The sequence below is a fragment of the Meriones unguiculatus genome, chromosome X (assembly GCF_030254825.1).
Source record: "Meriones unguiculatus strain TT.TT164.6M chromosome X, Bangor_MerUng_6.1, whole genome shotgun sequence".
NCBI lineage: Eukaryota > Metazoa > Chordata > Mammalia > Rodentia > Muridae > Meriones > Meriones unguiculatus.
This window is the reverse complement of record NC_083369.1, coordinates 31,309,826-31,329,973: the sequence shown is the minus strand read 5'-3', so window position 1 is coordinate 31,329,973 and position 20,148 is coordinate 31,309,826. Positions and strand designations below refer to the sequence as shown.

General features: G+C 36.4%; 1 protein-coding gene across 1 annotated transcript in view; it reads left to right on the top strand.

Moving 5' to 3' along the window:
- Window positions 1-521: 521 nt before the first annotated feature.
- Window positions 522-20,148, top strand: part of LOC110542726 (cilia and flagella-associated protein 47-like) — a 554,711-nt gene continuing 535,084 nt past the window's right edge. Inside the window, exons 1-8 of the mRNA XM_060375216.1 lie at window positions 522-716; window positions 1,796-1,947; window positions 3,329-3,444; window positions 5,314-5,452; window positions 8,609-8,837; window positions 9,099-9,259; window positions 11,836-11,963; window positions 16,888-17,123. Of these exons, the coding sequence (XP_060231199.1) occupies window positions 522-716; window positions 1,796-1,947; window positions 3,329-3,444; window positions 5,314-5,452; window positions 8,609-8,837; window positions 9,099-9,259; window positions 11,836-11,963; window positions 16,888-17,123 (1,356 nt within the window). The remainder of the gene's footprint in view (window positions 717-1,795; window positions 1,948-3,328; window positions 3,445-5,313; window positions 5,453-8,608; window positions 8,838-9,098; window positions 9,260-11,835; window positions 11,964-16,887; window positions 17,124-20,148) is intronic.

Sequence of the window (20,148 nt, the reverse complement as noted above, 5' to 3'; positions counted from 1 at the left end):
TGAAGGTGCTGGAAAGTGTCCATTACACCATATGCCACTTTCATATGCCAGGCTATGTCAACTTGAGCTGTTTCTGGATTTGAGGCTTGCATAAAGTTTTTTTTTTTCAAATTATTTTGTAGATACTTGCCATCCAGTTCTAAGTTCTTGTACAGCTACCACCTCAGGGGTTTAGGCAGTGCCCTTGAAGATAGGGCTATTTGTGCCTGAGGGAGCTTTAGTGGCAGGGGTGAAGACAGAGGTGTCGACCTTCATTCCTGGTCTCCAGTGAGGTTAGCAGGGTATCCCTTGTAGGTGGAGGGCTAGCAGAAAATCCCCATGTGGGCATGTGGGCAGAGAGGGGCAAGCGCGGGAGACATCCGGGTCAGAAAGGCCTGGGCGAATGCAAGGGGCTGGTCCACGCGCAAGCGGGATCCCTGTAATGGTTACCTAGTGATTGTCTCCTAGCTACATCTGTTGTCCAAAGCGCATCCGGAGGTGGTCAAGTCTGTGCTTGGTTGAGGGGAATATAGAGGGCCGCAATGGACACAGGGCAGTGGTCGCTGCTCCCTTGTGATGTAGATAGCCCCAGGAAGGAAGTTAAGTTGAGGGTAACCCCTTCAGAGTTGAAGTTCCAGGACACAGTATCTGGGAAAGTGTACCGCCTCCCTCTTACTGTACACAATTTGGGCCGCTGGAACCAGAAGATCAGATTTCAAGAGCCAGCAAACCCCCAGGTGACACATTAAGGTTACTGAAAACTTCTGGGTAGCCTCCGCACTTGAGCATTTCTTTGTCCCGAAGACCAAAATCTGGGCTTCTGAGGAATTGGGGGAAGGATTGTATTTTCTGAGGTGTGGTCACCAGGAAGGGGGAGAGGGAGAGAGGACGAAGGTATGTGTGAAGGGAGGAGAAAAGACAGGGAGCAAGGAGAGGGGTTGGACAGAGACAGGAGGGAGGAAGGGAGTCTCAAAGATAGAGGGACAGAAAAGGAGGGAGAGAGGTAGGACCAGAGAGAAGGAAGGAGAAGGAGAAAGAAGAGAGGACAGGATAAAAGGAGAGAAAGGAAGGAAGAGTAAGGAATGAGGGAGAGGGAGAAGACAGTGTAAAGGGTAGGAAGGGAGAGAAAGGGAGGGAGGAAGGAAGAGGACAGGAGGAAGATATGGGGGAGGGGGAACAGTGATGGAAAGAAGGAGAGAGATAGGGACAGAGAGGAGAAAGACCCTTTTGCTTCAAGTCCAGGTTAAGAGGGAAAAACTAGCTGGGGAAAAACTGATAGCGACTATGTTTGTGTTTGGAAAGGCATCATTCTTGTGTTTATTTTCAACTGACAGAACATTACAGATTTATGAAGCATTATGCATACAATGGTGGTTAATACCTACTTCTTAGAATTCCAATTCTATATACCATGTCTTCGTGATTCCGAAGTTGTTTAAAATCCCAGGAGACCAATTTTTTAAGATGTTGTTAATTGCCATTTGACACATAACGTTCTTGATTCCTTCAGGAATTACTAATTAGTGGAAAGTTTTGTGTCACACTTTAGGTTTTTGTTGGCTATTTACTGTGGGTGGAACAGACACATCTCTACTCCTATCAGACTAGGAACTAAAACAGATATTTTAGTACAGGCCTAATCATCACTGTCCAAAAATATGGACAATTATCATTCGTCAGTTTAAAGTTTTTTTTTCTCTTAGCTCTGAATAAGACTTGTGCTTGATAATAATGTACACTCCCTAAGTTCAGTTGCTCCTAATAATTCCTTATAAGGAACTATAATAGTGTTGATTTTATCTTTTTTCCACTAAAGTTCAAACTGTTGTTGACCAAGATGGATAAGGAACTTGCCTCTGGCCTTCACATGACAGCAATAGTGGAATATCATCCTAATAAAGATGAAGACACATTTGACCACATGTTTATTTTTGTAGGAAATAAAGCTCTAGAGATTCCTCTAATTGGGTATGTAATCTTTATATTTCCATCTTCTAAGAATTTTGTTGTTATTAAGCTGTGCTAATAACATAAGAGCATTCTGTAAAGTAGATATTATAATCTAAATATAAAATGTCATTAGATTTGTTCCTGTGTGGCAAAAGATTTTAAAAGATGTCTGAAAATACACACTACAAATGTACGGCAGTGAACACATTAAATTAGACATGTGTAGCAAGTTGAATGTCTTCTTTGTATAGAGACCTTGTTTCATATCCTGTGCTTGTTAGTTTTGGTCATCTTGATATAAGCTAGAGTCCCCTGTGAAGAGATACCCTCAGTTGAGATTTTTTTTATATCTTTATTATCCTGTATTCAAGTCTGTGGGGGCATATTCTTGTTTAATTGTTGGTGTGGGATAGCCCAGTCCACTGTGGGCAGTGCCTCCCCTGGCCTGATGGTCCTTGAGTGTTTAAGAAAGCAAGGCGACAAGCCGTAGGGAACAAGTCAGTAAGAAGTGTTATTTTGTCCTTCCTGCCTTTGCTCTTGGTCGAGTTCCTACCTTGGCTGCCCTCAATGATAGAATGTGATCTGGATTTGTAAACCAAATAAATCCTTTCTTCCCTAAGCTGGTTTTGGTCAGTGTTTGTTTTATCAGAGCAACAGAAAGTGATTATAATGTTTCCCAAATATTAAATATTTCCCAAGTATCAGTGCTTTCTTTTTCTTTTTATTATTTCCTTCTGCCTTTCCTTCCCTCCTTCCCTTCCTTCCTTCCTTCCTTTCCTTCCTTCCTTCCTTCCTTCCTTCCTTCCTTCCTTCCTTCCTTCCTTCCTTCCTTCCTTCCTTCCTTCCTTCCTTCCTTCTTTCCTTATTTTCTTCCTTTCCTCCTTTCTTCCTTCCTTTTGGTTTTGTGAGACAGCATTTTTCTGTGTATCTTTGGGTATCCTGGACTCATTTTGTAGACCAGGCTAGCCTCAAACTCCCAGAGATCCTCCTGCTTCTGCCTCTGCCTCTGCCGAGTGCTGGGATTACAGCTGTACACCACTGTGCCGGGTACATCAGAGCTTACTTTATCATACTTTATGTCATTTGAAGTATTAAAGTCAGTTCCTTCTTTTTAATGAGCTTCAAAACATTTAATGGATTTATGTGAAGATTCTTAATTTCAAGTATATTAAAAACAGGTTGTATTATATCTTACATACATTATTTCATAATGTCCCTTGTTGACAACAATGTTATCAATAGACCTGTACATAAACTGAAATTGAATTTTAGGAAGCAAATATTTGCATATAGTATGTAAGTGTCTTTTGAGTGTGTGTATGTGTATTTACCATGGACCTAACTACGAAGATGTTAGTAATTGTAAACATAATTGTATGCTTCTTTTCTTCTCTCTTAGTCTGATTCCAACATGTCAACTGGAAATTGTGCCAGTAGTAGATTTTGGCACAGTAGTTGCCAATAGTAAAGTGCATTGCAAAGAGATTAGTATTGTTAACCATGGCAAGGCTCCAGGTAAATATTTTGTGTCATATAAGCTCACACATTTAGAAGAGTTGCTGTTATAGTAAATGTGTGTGTTGTATAATCAATTTTCTGAGTTATCAAGAAAAGATGTTGAAATACTTGAAAACAAAAGGTCTTTTAGTGTTGTGACTACAAAGGACAGATATGCAATTATTCATGAAAACCTGCCTTTTATAATCTATATTAATACAGCGTGTTTGTTATATGACCAGAGATTTTCTTTAAGATGAGAGGCAGGATAGTGTCATAGAAATAACATTGTTCTTAGGATGATCCAGAGTTTGAGCTAGAACCCAACTATATATATCATATGGGCCAAGTGTCTTTAAGGCTGTCAAATTCCTTATTCAACTGTCAAATTCCTTTTAAACTGTCAAATTCCTTATTCAAGAGGAGAGAATAGTAAATATATGATGGTTATTTTGGGATATATCTAAAATTATGTGTTGTAAATTAAAATATTCTTGTTGGGCTCTATAATATTTATTATTACTAGCCCTAAGATTATCATGTTAGAATTTATAATTGCTTTCTGGGCAGATATTCTTACCTATTCTGTCTAAATATCCTTCTTGGCATCCTTCTCCCAGCTTCCATCCAATGCCATTCTCTGTATCCTATCTTCCACCCACAATCTTATAAATACTGTCTTTTATTCTTCATTTGGGCCTTTTCATGCTATTATTGGAGTTCTTCCTCCCTGACCCACGTGGTTTCTTCTTCAGGCTAACCCATCATGGTGTCCTTTCTTCCCCCCCCCCCCCGCCATTCCTGTCTTCCTGTCTTTTGATTCTCCTGGATCTTCTGTCTTCAAAAGCCCAGGAACCTTAGCCAAGCCTACCCCATTCTGCCCTGCCCAGGTATAGGCCATTTAATGAACCAATCAGGTATCATGTTTTAGGCAGCTTTATACAAACAAGATGGGTGTATCCAGTGGGCAGTAACCAAATCTTTAGGGCGAGTAATTAACATTAGCCTAATCTCCAACAATTATGGTATGATACTTGTTATCATATTCAACTTGTCATTCACATCATGATCTCTAGAAGGCTTTTAGTAATCTATTTTCACTGAAAGAACACTTTTCTTCAAACTGTATTATTTTTAGAAATTTTTATTTTGGGCTGCTTGAACACTGGAAAATATGAACATAAAACAATCTATCCTATTTTGTATTTCTTCAAAAGATATACAAGAAGAAAACTCATAGCTGATTTCTGATTGAACCTTGTTTATTTAGCATTCAATGATTTGGTTCCTTGGCAGGTGAATATTCATTGCTTGGGAGTTTATAGAATATTAGGTTCTAGGTTCATTTTTAGTTTGATTCCAATGTAAAGAATAGAGTCTCTTAAGGCATGTGGGTTCTTTTATTCTGAAGAGTAGTAATATTTTAGAGCAGTGATATATGATTGAATTTTTTTTTTAATTTTATGTTGCTTTTCACGTTTTTCCTTAACTTGTTCATTTATAATCCTTTATGGATTAAATGAAAAATAACATCCATTTTAGCCTAAAATCTCTGTAAATTAAAGCTCTATAGCCTTGTTAAAATGCAGATTTGGTTTTAATGGGATATGTCTAATGCATTTTTTCAATGAAACAAATGAAAAATTAAACTGTTTTTTAATATAAGTATTTTTCGAAAATGAATATATAATATTTTAAGGTACTAGTGAGGGTTGAATTCTGTCTCTGGGTTCAGATTTGTTGGGATTTATCACTATCTGTAATTAAGATAAAAGCTATTATTTTTGTTCCACAGTGGACCATCTATGTAATGTGTGTCTATTGTAAGTGTGTAGTTACTCCACGTAAGATGTAATAGTAAGAAACTGTGTCTCTTACTCTCCTTAGGTATGTTTAAAACAGAATACTGTGGTCAGTTACCTATTGTCATTTCTCCAAGTAGTGGTATTGTGAAACCTCAGTCATCAGAGGTCATCAAAGTGGATTTCTGTGCAGACCAGGCCCACATTGTAAATGAAATGGCAAGGTAAATTTATAGTATGTTCTTTTGAAAAAAATTGCTTCTATGGAACTAAATAATTTCCTGTATTCTTCTTTCAGATTGATTGCTTGTTTGCCAACTTCTTTTTCTTTCATTTACTACTTGTTCAATTAATTATTTCTATATGTCAAGATACACAAGTACAGATAATACTCAGCAATGGAAACTACTTGAGAGTAGCATATGGATACACATAACAGCAGCTCCTAAGTTTTGAGGACATGGAGGAATGGTCCAAGGATTCCACCAACAAATTGGTAGTTGAATCACACACTCATCATTAAATAGGTAGCAAATGGCAGTGATATGATTGCTGTGTATGCATGTGTGTGTGAGTGTGTGTGTGTGTATGTGTGTGTAAAGTGAATATTGATGATAGATTGGATTGCATTAGTAATTTCAGGTAGATAAATTAGCAGATTTGAAACTTTAGAAATAACTGTATTCTCTATGGAAGGACTAGGGAATATATGGAGTTAAAGAAATACAAGGGAGTGATGTATGGTGAGACTAACACACAAATTACACAGGATCCAGTAAAGGGCTTATGGGGCATCAGTTTTTTAAAAATGTGATTTGCCTCAGCTCATTCATAGATGAAATGTGTAGTTAATACACTAAGTCAACACTAGTGTATACAGTAATAAAATAGAAAATATCAGTGTACCTCGGGTAAGATGCTCAATCCTCATACCGGAAGGCAAACGGATGGACATTGGAAGAGGGAGAAAACAGGGAACAGGACAGGAGCCTATCACAGAGGGCCTCTGAAAGACTCTACCCTGCAGGGTACCAAAGAAGAAGCTGAGACTCATAGCCAAACTTTGGGCAGAGTGCAGGGAATCCTATGAAAGAAGGGAGAGATAGATCTGGAGGAGACGGGAGTTCCACCAGGAGAGAAAAAAAATCTGGTCCTAGGGGTCTTTTCTGAGACTGACACTCCAACCAAAGAACATGCATAGAGATAACCTAGAACCCCTGCACAGATATAGCCCATGGCAGATTAGTGTCCAAGTGGGTACCCTAGTAATGAGAATAAGGAATGTCTCTGACATGAACTCAATGGCTGGCTCTTTGATCAGCTCTCCTTGGGGGGGGGGGGTGCAGCCTTACCAGGCCACAAAGGAAGACAATGCAGCCAGTCTTGATGATAATTGATAGACTAGAGTCAGATGGGAGGAAGGACCTCCCCTATCAGTGACATGGGGGAGGGGCATGGGAGGAAGGGAGGGTGGAATTGGGAGGAGCCTGGGAGGGGTTTACAGCTGGGATACAAAGTGAATAAACTGTAATTAATAAAACAATAAATTTTAAAAATGTAAAACAAACAAAAAAAGAAAAAATAACTTCTTTTAGGTTTTGTAGGTCTTTTTTTCATATTCTTGTGTGCTACTACATTGCATATAAGGTAAATTTCTTACTGAAGGCCATAGTTGAGGCTTTTGAGAAACATTTATGAATCTGACATGAAGTTAGGATCAAATTTGAAAACAGAAAATTAATCTGAGGATCAGGTTGCATTTTAGAGAGTCACAGTAACAGTAGGCATGAATCAGATCAGGCAGTGTCCAGGTGAGTTGTGTACAGGGATATTCGGGGTATATGTGGAAACTAAAACAAGAGTACTGAGGATGACTCTGAAAAGCAGAACAGAATGTGTAACTATAAGAGAGAAACAAATAGTTTAAAGAGAATCTGTGCCTTAGAATGAAAGTTAGATCATTCATAATAAGTTAAAATGGAAACCTGGGAAAGTATGTAATGTCCAAGGATCTATGGAAAGACAGATTTACTGAGATATGTTATGCATACTGCTCACAATTATATAAAATTTTAAATAAGTGTTTATTTATTAAAAATTTATTTATTATTACATTTTAAATAATAAATATATTCATTTTACATCCTGATTATAGTCCCCTTCTTCCTTTCCTCTTGGTCCCATTCTCCCACCCTCTTCTCCCATCCTCCTCTTTGCCTTAGAAAAGGCGAGCTCCTGCAACCATCCCACCTAGCACATCAAGTCACATCAGGACTGAGCTCATCTTCATTCATTGAGGCCAGGCAAAGCAGCCCTGTTAAGGGGAAGTAATCAAAATGCAGGCAACTGAGTATATGGCACAGATAGCATTAGTTCCACTTACTAGGGAACCCAAGTGAAAATCAGGCTGCCTATTGGTTACATAGGTGTAGAGGGTCTTGGTCTAGTCCATGAATGCTCTTTGGCTGGTGCTTCCATCTCTGTAACCCCTTTCCCCATGGGCCTACGTTAGTTGACTCTGTTGGTCTTGTGGCATTCTTGTCTTCTCTGGGTACCGTCCTCCCTCCTCACTCTTACACGAGACTACTCCTAATGCTTGGCTTGATCTGATTTGATCAACTGCTGGGTGAGGCATTTCTCAGAGGATGTTTATGCTAGGCCCTTGTCTATAAACATAGTAGAGCATCATTAATGGTGATTGTTTAGGAGTAGCCAGTTATTCCAAAAAGGAATAAACACGTCAGGGGAGTGCTAAATAAGAACTGAAATTAGTTTGAGTAACCAAATTTTCTTGGAATGTTTTTTAAGCAAATTTTTCCTGATACACATACACACACACATACACACACACATAAATATATATATATGTGTGTGTGTAATTTAGGGAACTATTTTATATATATTATAATTATATTATGATTATATATAATTTAGAGAACTATTATATACATATATATAATTTAGGGAATTGTGGTATTTGGATGTAGATGAGTTTAGGCTGAGCTTGGGTTGGAATGGATTAAAATGGTGTCTTGGAATTCTTGAGCCAATTTTGTATCAATCATGTAACTCCTTTATTTATGAAATAAATAATGATATGAATGTTCCATTGTCTCTTTCTGCATTTACATCATTAGTTTGTTTTCCAGCATTCTTGTTTTGAGCAGAGACTAAGTTCCATTATACATAATTCCCTTTATGGATATAGGCACATTAAAGGACCTGATAACCTCTGACAGCATATAAAAGGAATAGCTCTTAGTCTGCTGAGTTAGTTATGATGTCATGTTAATCATCTTTATCAAAATAATGAGAAGAAATTTAGTGTATACATTTATAATAAAAATATTTACTCATATACATATTTTATTTTCTTATAGAGTGACTTTACAAGGTCTTCCTGATACATTCTTGAACATCAAAGTTCATGTGGTTGAACAGATAATTGAATTGTTTAACACAGAAAGTGACAAGAAATTGGAATGTATACAGTTTGGTGATGTGTTCTTTGGAACATCAAAAATTGAGAATGCGCTTCTGTTTAACAATAGCCCTGAAACCATTAACTGGGTGGCAATAATGCAAAATGATTGTGTTGGAGAAGAGCTGGTAAGTGAACTGTGCAAAAGTGGCACATTATGTTGGAATTAAACTAGATGGGGTTTTCTTGCAAATCAGTGACTGACTATTTATATTCTCCTCAAGTTTTCAACTGGATCATGTACCATAGTCAAATTTAGGTATATGCTACTTTAGAGACTAATAGTCTTCATTTTCTAGGTTCTGAAATTTTAATAATTATTTTAACCTTTTAAAATATGTTGTTTACTTTTTCCCTAATATGTTTTTGTGTCTTATCTTATGTTACAGGGAACAAATATTAATCAAAGGACAGATATTGCTTTAAATAATCTCCCCTACTTAAACAAAATAAAGAACATCAATATGACTGATTTTATCTTCTGTGTTCCCAATGAAGGGACTTTACTTCCTTATCAAAAGATTGTTATTACATTTTGCTTCAGCCCAAAGTAAGCAAAAGTGAATTCAATTGTAATGAAAATTATAGTAACTATACACTAGCCAGATTTATTTGATGTCATAGCCAAAAATATTTGAAAGCAAAAAATCCAATTTTTCTTACCTTTCTAAATATTTCTAACTTGGTTAAGATTTTCAATATTTGTAACTATCTGATAGTTTATATTAAATTAAAAATAATGTCCTAGACCTATTGGAAATTGGTGGTGGCAATAAAGTTTTTTTGTTTTAGAAATGTCTTTATTTTTATTTTCTTTTTAATTTTTATTTAACTTTTATTAATTACACTTTATTCATTTTGTATCCCCCCATAAGCCCCTCCCTCCTCCCCTCCCGACCCCACCCTCCTCTCCCCTTTCTGCATGCATGCCCTTCCCCAAGTCCAATGAGGGGAGGTCCTCCTCTCCTTCTTTCTGATCTTACTCTATCAGTTCTCATCAGAAGTGGCTGCATTGTCAGGGTTCTAGGTTATCTCCATGAATAGTCCTTGGTTGGAGTATGAGTCTCTGGGAAGACCCCTGTGTTCAAATTTTCTTGTTCTGTTGCTCTCCTTGTGGAGTTCCTGTCCTCTCCAGCTCTTACTATTTCCCACTTCTTACATAAAATTCCATTCAGTGTGCCCATCAGTTGGCCATCAGGCTCAGCATCTGCTTTCACAGTCTGCATGGCAGAGGCTTTCAGAGGCCCTCTGTGGCAGGTTCTGAGGTTGTTTCCTGTTTTCTTCTTCTGGTTTTCAGAGGCCCTCTGTAGCAGGTTCCTAGCAATAAAGTTTTAGATTGCTTAAGTTGATTTGTCCAGCACAGAATTTGCTGTTACTGCAAGAATCATCAAGTACGTGTAATATTTTATGATGCCGACAGATAGCAAGTGATGCTCTTACCTGAACAAAATCCTCTCTGTCTGAATCCTATCAGTGTTATTTAAACAGCACCCGTTTTAGTTAACCTACATCATTTAATCATATGTATATATTATCACAATTCATTCCCCTTGCTTTTGTCACTTAGGCTGAAAATAGTTTAAAAATATTAAATATATGGTAACAAATGCAGGAATATCTTAGTATGTTTATGTGTAAAACGCCAACTGAACTGTAAAAAATAACCTCTTTTAGAGAGTTATTTTCTTTAAATGTACTACCATCACAACATTTTCACTTAGTGATATCATCATTTTGAATGTTGAAATGTGTTTTAATTGAAGGGGATGTGATGGTTAGTTTTAATTATCAACTTGGTAGAATCTAGAATCACAGGGAAATCTCAGTGAATGATTGTTTACCTCTATCAAGTCAGCCTATAGTTATGTATATGGTAGATGGCCATAACTGATTTGGGAAGGTCCATTCTGAGAGTAGGTGGCACTCTTCTCTGTTTTTGAACCTTATGCTGTGTAAGAGTACAGAATAACTTACTGAGTGCTAAACAATCATGTACTTATTTTTCTCTGTTGAACAGTGTCTATGATGTGACTAACACTTTAAATTTTTTTGCCTTGTCTTCTGTGCTTTGATGGAATTTGACCTGGAATAGCAAACTAAAACAATCCTTTCTCTTCTTGGTTGTTTTATTTTATTAACACAAACAACTAAAGTAGAAAGCTAATTGATAATTGTCCTACTCTTATAATCACAAACTTTTGTACAGGAAGTTTCTTTGGAAAACTTATAAGATTATGTTCAACATTCACAAGACTATTACGTTATTTTATGTGTATGTCTGTGTATCTTAGAGTATACATTGTTGTGAGTCATGTGGCGTGAGTGCTGGGAAACAAGTCTGGGTCCTCTTAAATATTGAGCCATCTCTTCAGCGTTTTTTTACCCATATATACTTTGAAAGAAATCCAAATGTTGTTTTGTGTTACAGCATTTTAAATTTATTTAGGAGTCTAGCATGGAATTTATGTGTGAATATATTGGAAGTCTTTGTTAAAATTGAACACACCACATATATTCCAATTTAATATTACACATCACTTTCTTGTGTATTTGAGCATCCACATGCTGAAGAGTTAACATTTAGGTAAGCTAGATATTGTCAATGACCAAGCTTATGGTGTAACCCACTATACCTTTGTTCCTGATTATTTCTTTTTATTCCATCCTTCCTTTACATTTCTTTAAGAAGATCAGACCTATATGAAATCATGTTCTCTACTTGTACATTACCATGAACTTATCAATTTACTTCACTGCATGAAATAAATATGTAACAGAGGTTACTACCAGGGGCAATATGGGTTATTATAGGGTCCTTAACTAATAATAAATTCTGTCTGGAAGAAAAATACATTATGGACACTCTGGCATGTGATGTAGAATTTGGCAAATTGGTATAATTTAAGTTAGTTTTGTCTTAGAAGTATTTGTATTAATTCATTTCTTTCTCTGAGGTTTATGTTCTGGGAGCCTCTTTTGTTAGTAAATTTGAAAAATGGGTAACAGTTGAATTATTATTCCTTTCCTTCTGCTTGTGTAGATTTAAGGATTATGTCAAAATTTATATCGACAAGTGACAAAATATGTCACCTCTGCTGTAAAAATAATGAGTTGTGATATTTACAGGCTTGTAGTTGATGCTCAAAGGGATGTTGGGCCTTCACATAGGCAAGACTATGCTCTCTTTGTGAGATTTGATTCTGTGGGAAGTAAAGATGGATTTTTAAGTGATGATAACTCTAACACCATGAAAAGTAAGTATAAAATTAGTAAGATCATTAAATGTGTGGCAGTTAAAATTCTTTAAAAGCAAAAAAAAAAAAACAACAACAACAACAAAAAAACACATGAAGTTGGGAAGGAAATGTGAGGGAATATGGAGGAAATGGAGGACAGTAAATGGGAAGTGAATTTGAAAAAAAACTCATTATATGTATGTGTGACATTCTCAAGCAATAAAACTAATGAACATCACAGAAAAAAATATAAAATGCATACTTTTTATATTGAACAAAAATGCAAGCACATTCATGGCCTTAATATGCCACCTGTGGTATATTAGAACCTTAGAACCATTTTCATAATTTTCCAAGTTAGAATTTACATGACTTTACATAAACATGATTAAGGGATTTGAGAAATTAAAAACAAACGTTTTTGTTCTTCTATATAAAAGGTTTGTTCTACAGACTTGACACAAAACAAATGTGTCATTCTATATTTGTCCTTTAGAATGTTACATGTAGTAACAGTTAAAGAACAAGATTGTGAGGCTGAGTGAGGTTGAATGCTTTTAATCCCAGCACTTTGGAGACAAAGGCAAGTGGACCTCTGAGAGTTTGAGGCCAGCCTGCTCTACAGATTGACTTCCAGGACAACCAGGGCTACACAGAGAAACCCTATGTCAAAAAAAAAAAAAAAGACAAAAAAGGAACAAGATTGAGATCTATTAAGCTGAGTATAATACTGTATTTGGAAATATACTATGAGAAGGCAGGGAACATGTATTTTACAGGCCACATATATATTCTTTAGCAATTGCAGGTAGGTTTGTGTTGATTGGAGGTAAGCAAAACTGTGATAGTAATTGAGTCATTTTTGTTTTTAAATAAGTCAAATAAAAGATGAAGGAATACCTAGGAGAAGTAAACCCATTTTGTAAATTTAGGAAAGCCAAGAGTCTGGAATAGTTGCAGGCCAGTATAAGTGCTACTGAGCAAGATTAAATTGTGTTACTATTTAACACATACACACACACACACACACACATACACACACACACACACAGGCACACATACTCTCTCTCACACCTAATCTTGCTCATATGTCAGAAATGTTTTTCTGATATTACTTATGTTATGGCTTGTCATATAGAACTATGTTTCCTGGCCATAGAACTTTTATTTGAAGTGTTCCTGTTACTGCAGATTTTGTTTTTTCATTTTCTCTTTTATTGAACATCAATTCTTTTCTCATACAATATGTCCTATTTATAATTTCTTTTACCTCTACTCTTCACAGTTTCTTCCCACCTTTCTTCCTTCTAGATCTGCTCCCTTTTTCTAAACAGAAGTCTCTGATTAGAAAATAATAGCCTTCTAACAGCTAACAATCCAACATGAACAAGTAAAATATAGTAAGATGAAACAAAATCTTTCACATAAAATTGAACACAAAGTTGAACACTGCAGCCCAAAGGAGGGAAAGAATCTCAAGAGCAAGGACAAGAGTCAGTGGACCACCAGTTTTCATACTTAGAATTCCCATAAAATACTAAGCTAGTAGCTACAATTTGTATGCAGAGTTGTGACTGTAATCTTGTTAAGGTCCTCTGTTTGCTTTTTCAGTCTCTACGAGGTCATGTCTTGATTAGTTGACTCAGAAGGCCTTGTTCTCGTGGTGCCCTCCATATCCTCTGACACTTACACTCTTCCTGTTGACTCTTCCGTGGTATTCCTGAGCTCTGAGGGGAGGTGTTTGATTTAGATCTCTTATTTAGACTATCTTTCCATATAATGTCTGGCTGTGCATCTCTGCATCTGTTTCATCTGCTGCAGGATGAAATCTTCTCTGATGATGGTTGGATAAGGCATTGATCTGTAAGGACAGCACAATACCATTAGTAGTCATTGTATTGATATTTTTGTTTGTTTTAGACCAGTAATATTTGGTTTTACCCTAAGAATCTTGGTTATCTAGTTTCTAGTTTTTGTTTATCTAAGCAATGTCTGAATAGCTTTTTAAGAAAGGAGTTGACCCCAATACTCCTCAAATAATCCCACAAAATGAAAAAGAGAAGGAACATTGCCCAATTTATTTTATGATGACAGGGCTACCCTGAGTGCAAGGAGAGACAGATGAAATGGAACTGGCCTTAAGACAAATCAGACAAAGGTTGTCTAATTCTGTGGCACCATTGCCCAGTATATTTTTAGGCATGACAGATTGTAGGTGAAAGGTTTAGTGATTGGTTTGGTATCCACATTTCTCTTCCTGTAACCTGCAAAGTACCTTCCTGCAACAAGGAGTCTATAACATAGGGTTGAAGGCTCCATTGGAGGTACTAGTTCAATGAATCCTGTTGATGTTGTCTTAGGCAATGGGGCCCTGCTGTCATTGTGTTGAATGCAGTCTCCTATCTAAGAAACAGCCTGGGGTATTTGAGGATTTCCATGGGACTCATTGAAACTCAATTAAATGCAATCCATTCCTACGATTGGAAGCCTTGCTTGGCAGAAAGAGATGACAACTTGAGATTCCATATGAATCTTCCCTAAGAGTTCTCATTAGGATCACTTTCAAACATTCCAGGAAGTTTCTACTGCAATGTTTCCACACCCACCACCCCCCAAAATCACCCCCAGTTTCAGCTGTCTCTTCTTGTACTCAGGGTAACTGTATCCTCTTAAAATGAATTTGGCAATGTTCCTTTTATTTTTCATTTTATGGGAGTATTTGAGGAGTATTGACATCAACTGTTTTTAAAAGTCTGGTAGAATGCAGCACTAAAACCATCTAGTTCATTGTCATTGGATGACTTTTCATGGCTGCTTCTATTTCCTTAGGAGTCATAGGTTTATGTAAAATTTTTATTTGATTTTGATTTAACTTTGGTAAGTGTTACTGAAGGTGAAAATTATCCATTTCTTTTAGATTTTCCAATTTGATGGAGTTACAGGCTTTTAAAGTATGTTTTTTGGTTCTCTGGATTTCCTAGGTGCCTATTATTATGCCCCCTTTCATTTCTGCTATTGTTAATTTGAATATTGTTTATCTGTCTTTCAGTTAGTTTGGATAAAGTCTTGTCTATCCTGTTCATAAATTTAAGCCTTTGTAGAATTCAATGAAAATGAATACACTACATATACAAGGGACACAATGAAAGCAGTGCTAAGAGGAAAGTTCATAGCACTAAGTGCCTACATAAAAGGAGAGAGAGAGAGAGGTCTCATATTAACAACTTAACAACACATCTAAAAGCTATAGAACAAAAATAAATAAGGATACCCAAGATGACTAGATGTCAATAAATAATCAAAATCAGAGCTGAAATCAATAAAATAGAAACAAAGAAAACTATACAAAGAATCAATAAAACAAAGAGTTTTATTTATTTTTATTTTTTACAATTTATTGCCTTTGTATTCCACCTGTAGCTCCCTCCCTCTTCCCTTCCCAATCCCCTTCTCCTTCCTTCTTCTCCATCCATGCCTTTCACCCATTCCACTGATAGAGGATGTCCTCCTTTCCTTCTATCCTTTCAGTTGCTTACACACACTAAAACACACAAACAAACAAATAAATCACAGAAAAAAAACCCAACAAACCTTAGTGTTATCATTTAACATTTGTTGATTTTCCTGTCTTCCACTCAATATATAGGCAAAGATTATTTACTCTACCCTTAGTGTGTAAGAGAAAACCAGTAACAGGACAGTTACAGTAACAGTACCTGTACCACAGTAACAACTATCACAGAGGGCCTCTAAAAGACTCTATCTAGCAGTGTATCAAAGCAGATACTGAGACTCATAACCAAACCCAGGGGAGAGTGCAGGGAATCATATGAAAAAAGGGGGAGTTAGTATGGTCTGGAGAGAAGAGGAGCTCCACAAGGACCAAATATATCTGGTCACAGGGGTCTTTTCTGAGACTGACACTCCACCAAGGGCCATGCATGGATATAACCTAGAACCCCTGATCAGATGTAGCCCATGGCAGCTCAGTATCCAAGTGGGTTACCCAAGTAAGAGGAACAGGGAATGTTTCTCACATGAACTCAGTGTCTGGCTCTTTGAGTTCCCCTTGCCCCCTGAGGGAGAAGCAGCCTTGCTAGGCCACAGAGGAGGACATTGGAGCCAGTCCTGAAGAGACCTGATAAGCTAGGGTCAAATGGAAGGGAAGGAGGCCCTTCCCTATCAGTGGAATAGGAGAGGGGCAGGAAGGAGATGAGGGAGGGAGTGTGGAATTTGGAGGGAATAAGGGAGGGGGCTAGAGGTGGGATACAAAGTAAATAAACTAATAAATATAAACAATAAAAATTTAATAATTAAAAGAGAGTGTATGTATAACCTTGGCTATTTCTGATCATATTTTGACAATTCCACTGAAATAATAAAATCTGGTTAATTGTGGCTTTTGTTTTGTTTGAGGTAGGGTTTCTTTGTGTAGTCTTGGCTCTTCTGTACTCACTTTGTAGACCAGGCTGGCCTCAGAGTCACAGAGATCAGCCTGCCTCCACCTCCCTGAGTGTTGGGATTACAGGTGTGTACCACTGTGCCCTGCTCCTTATGGCTTTTTGAACATGAGAAGCACATTTCTACTTTAGAGTGCTTGACTTTGTTCTTTCTTCTTGGAATACACTTCTCATAGATATTCATTTCCTTTGATCGTTTGCCCAAACATTATGTTATATAAAAGTGAACTGTTTGAATATAACTACCTAAAACAATAACTGTAAGGCTTTGTATTCTCTCTCTCTCTCTCTCTCTCTCTCTCTCTCGTCTTTTACTTATGTGTAGCGCAGAGAAGGTAGTCAATGGTTTTGCTGAAGTTTGAATGATTTTCCCATTTATCATCATGTTTTTATTAAAAGTGATACCATGTGGACTAAGAAAATAGATTTTTGATTCTCCAAACACTCCTCACTGTGTTCAATAGTTACTATTGTTTTTCTAGGTAATCAACTTCAAAAAGTGGAGTTAGCACTGACAGGCTCTGGACTTCCTGTCTTAGTACAGTTTGATCCAGGAAAAGTACTGACTTTTGCACCTTGTTACATGGGTGAACATTCAGATATTCTGTGTGCTATAAGAAATAATTCCATATCACTCCCTTTGATATACCGTTTTCAAAGAACTTCACACTTTAAAATGTATCCTGAAAGGGGCAAAATTGAAGAAGGATGCTTTCAGGTAAGCAAGCTTATGCTTTGACTTCCATTTATAGCACTTTGGCTATTTTTTTGCTAAAATATTATACAAAGAATTAAAAACCATATTTGATCTACTAGTCTTTATGAAGTATGTCTTGTATGGCCTAAGATTATAAATGTAGTCATAGAGAATCAATAATTCTTTTTGTTAGGTGTGTTCAGTGTGCCAGTGAAAGCATGTGATTCTTAAGTGCAATGTGAAATAGTTATTGCTACTTAAACAGTTTTATTGTATTAAGGAATTAGAAGACATACATAGAAAGATGCATTACTTAAGAAGTAGAGTGTTGAATAGGCTCTCTAATGTAGTACCATCAAAACGCACAGAACAAATGTATTATTTCCATCCAGGAAGGATTTTGTGGAACAATCACAGATCAATTCAAAATTTGAAATTTGAAATGGGTACTAGTTACCCAGTTTGCAACTTATTATGGTGAGGAAAAACAAACAAACAAAAAATGTGGACAGTATGACAGTCCTATTGACACCAAGCCAATTCCTAAGTTTCTAGGGTTATTTTAATTATGACTAGCCACTCTGACATCTTTTTTCTAGGCACTCTAAAACAGATTTCTTCAGGATTCTCTATTCATCTCCTTCCTTTGCCTGAGCAAGTTTTATGTGACCCTAAGTATATATTATGTATACAAATTTAATATTTATATATCAAAATTCTTTATTTTCTACAATTAAACCAGTATATTTCTATAACAATAGAAAACTTCAACTTGATAGGCTTGGGTCAAACAGTAGGGGAGGATGATTTCCTCTGTCAGTGGACTGGGGGTGAAGGACATAGGGGAGGAAGAGGGAGGGAGGGTGGGATCAAGAGGAGATGAGGGAGGGATACAATATGAATAAATTATAAATAATAATAATATAGGAAAAAATTTGTGTCTATAGTACAAAGAATGTGCATATCATTCAAATCTGAGTCCATGTCTTTCATGCATAGTGCACTGTTGTTATGTCACATGATGCATATACACTACAAAGTATGCTTTTTATACTGAAGCAAGGTTGTGGTAAAGATTTGTGCTGCAGCACAGACTAGGGCTGCAAGAAAAACCTCGGGTTAGTTACACATTTAACTTTCATTAAGTTTTGGTTCATCGCATATGCAGAAGCTTTTTATTGTAGCCAAATTTTTGTGTTCTTCCAGCAAATTACGTTTTAGGACACCATATATGTTTGTGACCTAAATTAGGGCTTAGAATTCTATGGACTGTTGGCCAATTCTGGATTGATACTTGATGTTTTTCCATTTAAGCTATTATGATGTTGTTATAAACATTCAGGGGAAATTTTGTGTGGAGATATACATTTAACATTCTCAAAATACATCACATAGAGGTATTGTTAAATCTTGAGAATGCTGTATTTAACATTTGGAGGTATTCCCATAGGGTTTGTCAAAATGATTGCATGATTTCATATTCCTTCTATCAGTGAATTAGGAGTCTAATTTGTTTATGTGCCTTTCTATACTTGATAATGTCTTTTTTTTTCATTATAATCATTTTAGTCAGTAAAAAATGACATGCCAACATAGTTTTAATTATGATTTCCCCATTAATTGATGATGAAGGCTATCTTGTATTGTTTTCTTTTTCATTCATAATTTGTTTAGGGAAATATTTACTTATACCCACAGCAAGGTAAATGATGGCTTACTAGAGACATTACTATTTGAATCTCTTAAATTTATGTGTTATGTTTTGTGACTAGGAGAATTAGAGTGTCAGTTACAACTAAGATTGAAAACCATTTGCTCTTAAAATGGGTAAATTAGTCTGTGTTGTCTGAGTGGTCCCAATAGAATCACAATAGTTCTTAGCAGAGTAAAAAGAAACATCAATATTAAAGTGATATGACAAGAGAAAGAAGTCAATTCAGCGACTTCATAAATGGAAATGAGGGCTCTAAGTCAATGAATGCAATTGTTTTCAGCATCTAGAAGTAGTATAAATGAACAAAATAAAACCCAGGGTCTCTAATAGATCTTTCCGAATACAAGCATGGATCGATCAAATTATTCAGATTTCAGTTCATTAGAATTTAAGGGAGACTTAAAACCCACACAAGAATAAAATAAATTGATTTTTTTAAAAATTATCTGACATAGCAAAATAGGAAATTATTATAATATCCTTTGCCCATTCTTTTATTTATTCCATGTAGATTTTTTATTTTAAGCTTTTCTTATTTATAAATTTTATAAATGTATAAAATGCATCTTGATTATTTTCTACCTCTTGCTTTCCTCCAACACTCTCTGCCTTCTTTCCCCTCTGTATATTCAAATTCTCCTTTCTTTCTTTCTGTCTGTCTATGTGACTGTATCTCCCATTGAGTCCAATTTGTACTTTCCACATGTGCAGGGGAGTGTGACTGTCGACTGGGGCATAAGTAAACAGCCAGTAGTCAGTCCCCAAAAGAAAAGTGACTTTCCCTCTCTCAGAAGCAAGTTATCAGTTGCCAATAGCTCCTCAGGTAGGGGAGCATCTCTCTGTTTCATTCTGGGATTTTTTAATAGGTTTAGTTTTGTTCAGGTCTTGTGCTGAATTCATGTCTGCAACACTATTTCCAGAGGACAGCATTCCACAGTACTCTTCCAGAATCTCTGGCTCTGACATTCTTTCTGCACCCTCCTCTGTGATGTTTTCTAAGCCTTGCACGGAGTTCAAGGTGTCCATATAGATGTCTCTTCTGTGGATGGGCATTCACAGTCGCTTACTCTCAGTTCCTTGAGCACTTCATCTTTGCATTAACTGTTATATACTTCAACAAGTAGCCTTCCTAAGAGTGATACCAGCACAAATCTGTGAATATAAACATAAATATTTAAAGGACAGTTGACAACACGCCCACTTAGGAAAACATCAGAAAGTTCTTCATTGGGCCCCTGACTTACCTAGATATAATTTAACCATGTTTATGATACCAGGCCTGAGTGCTAGAATGTTTTTCTTTGTTGTTGAAATGCAAATTCTTCATATGTT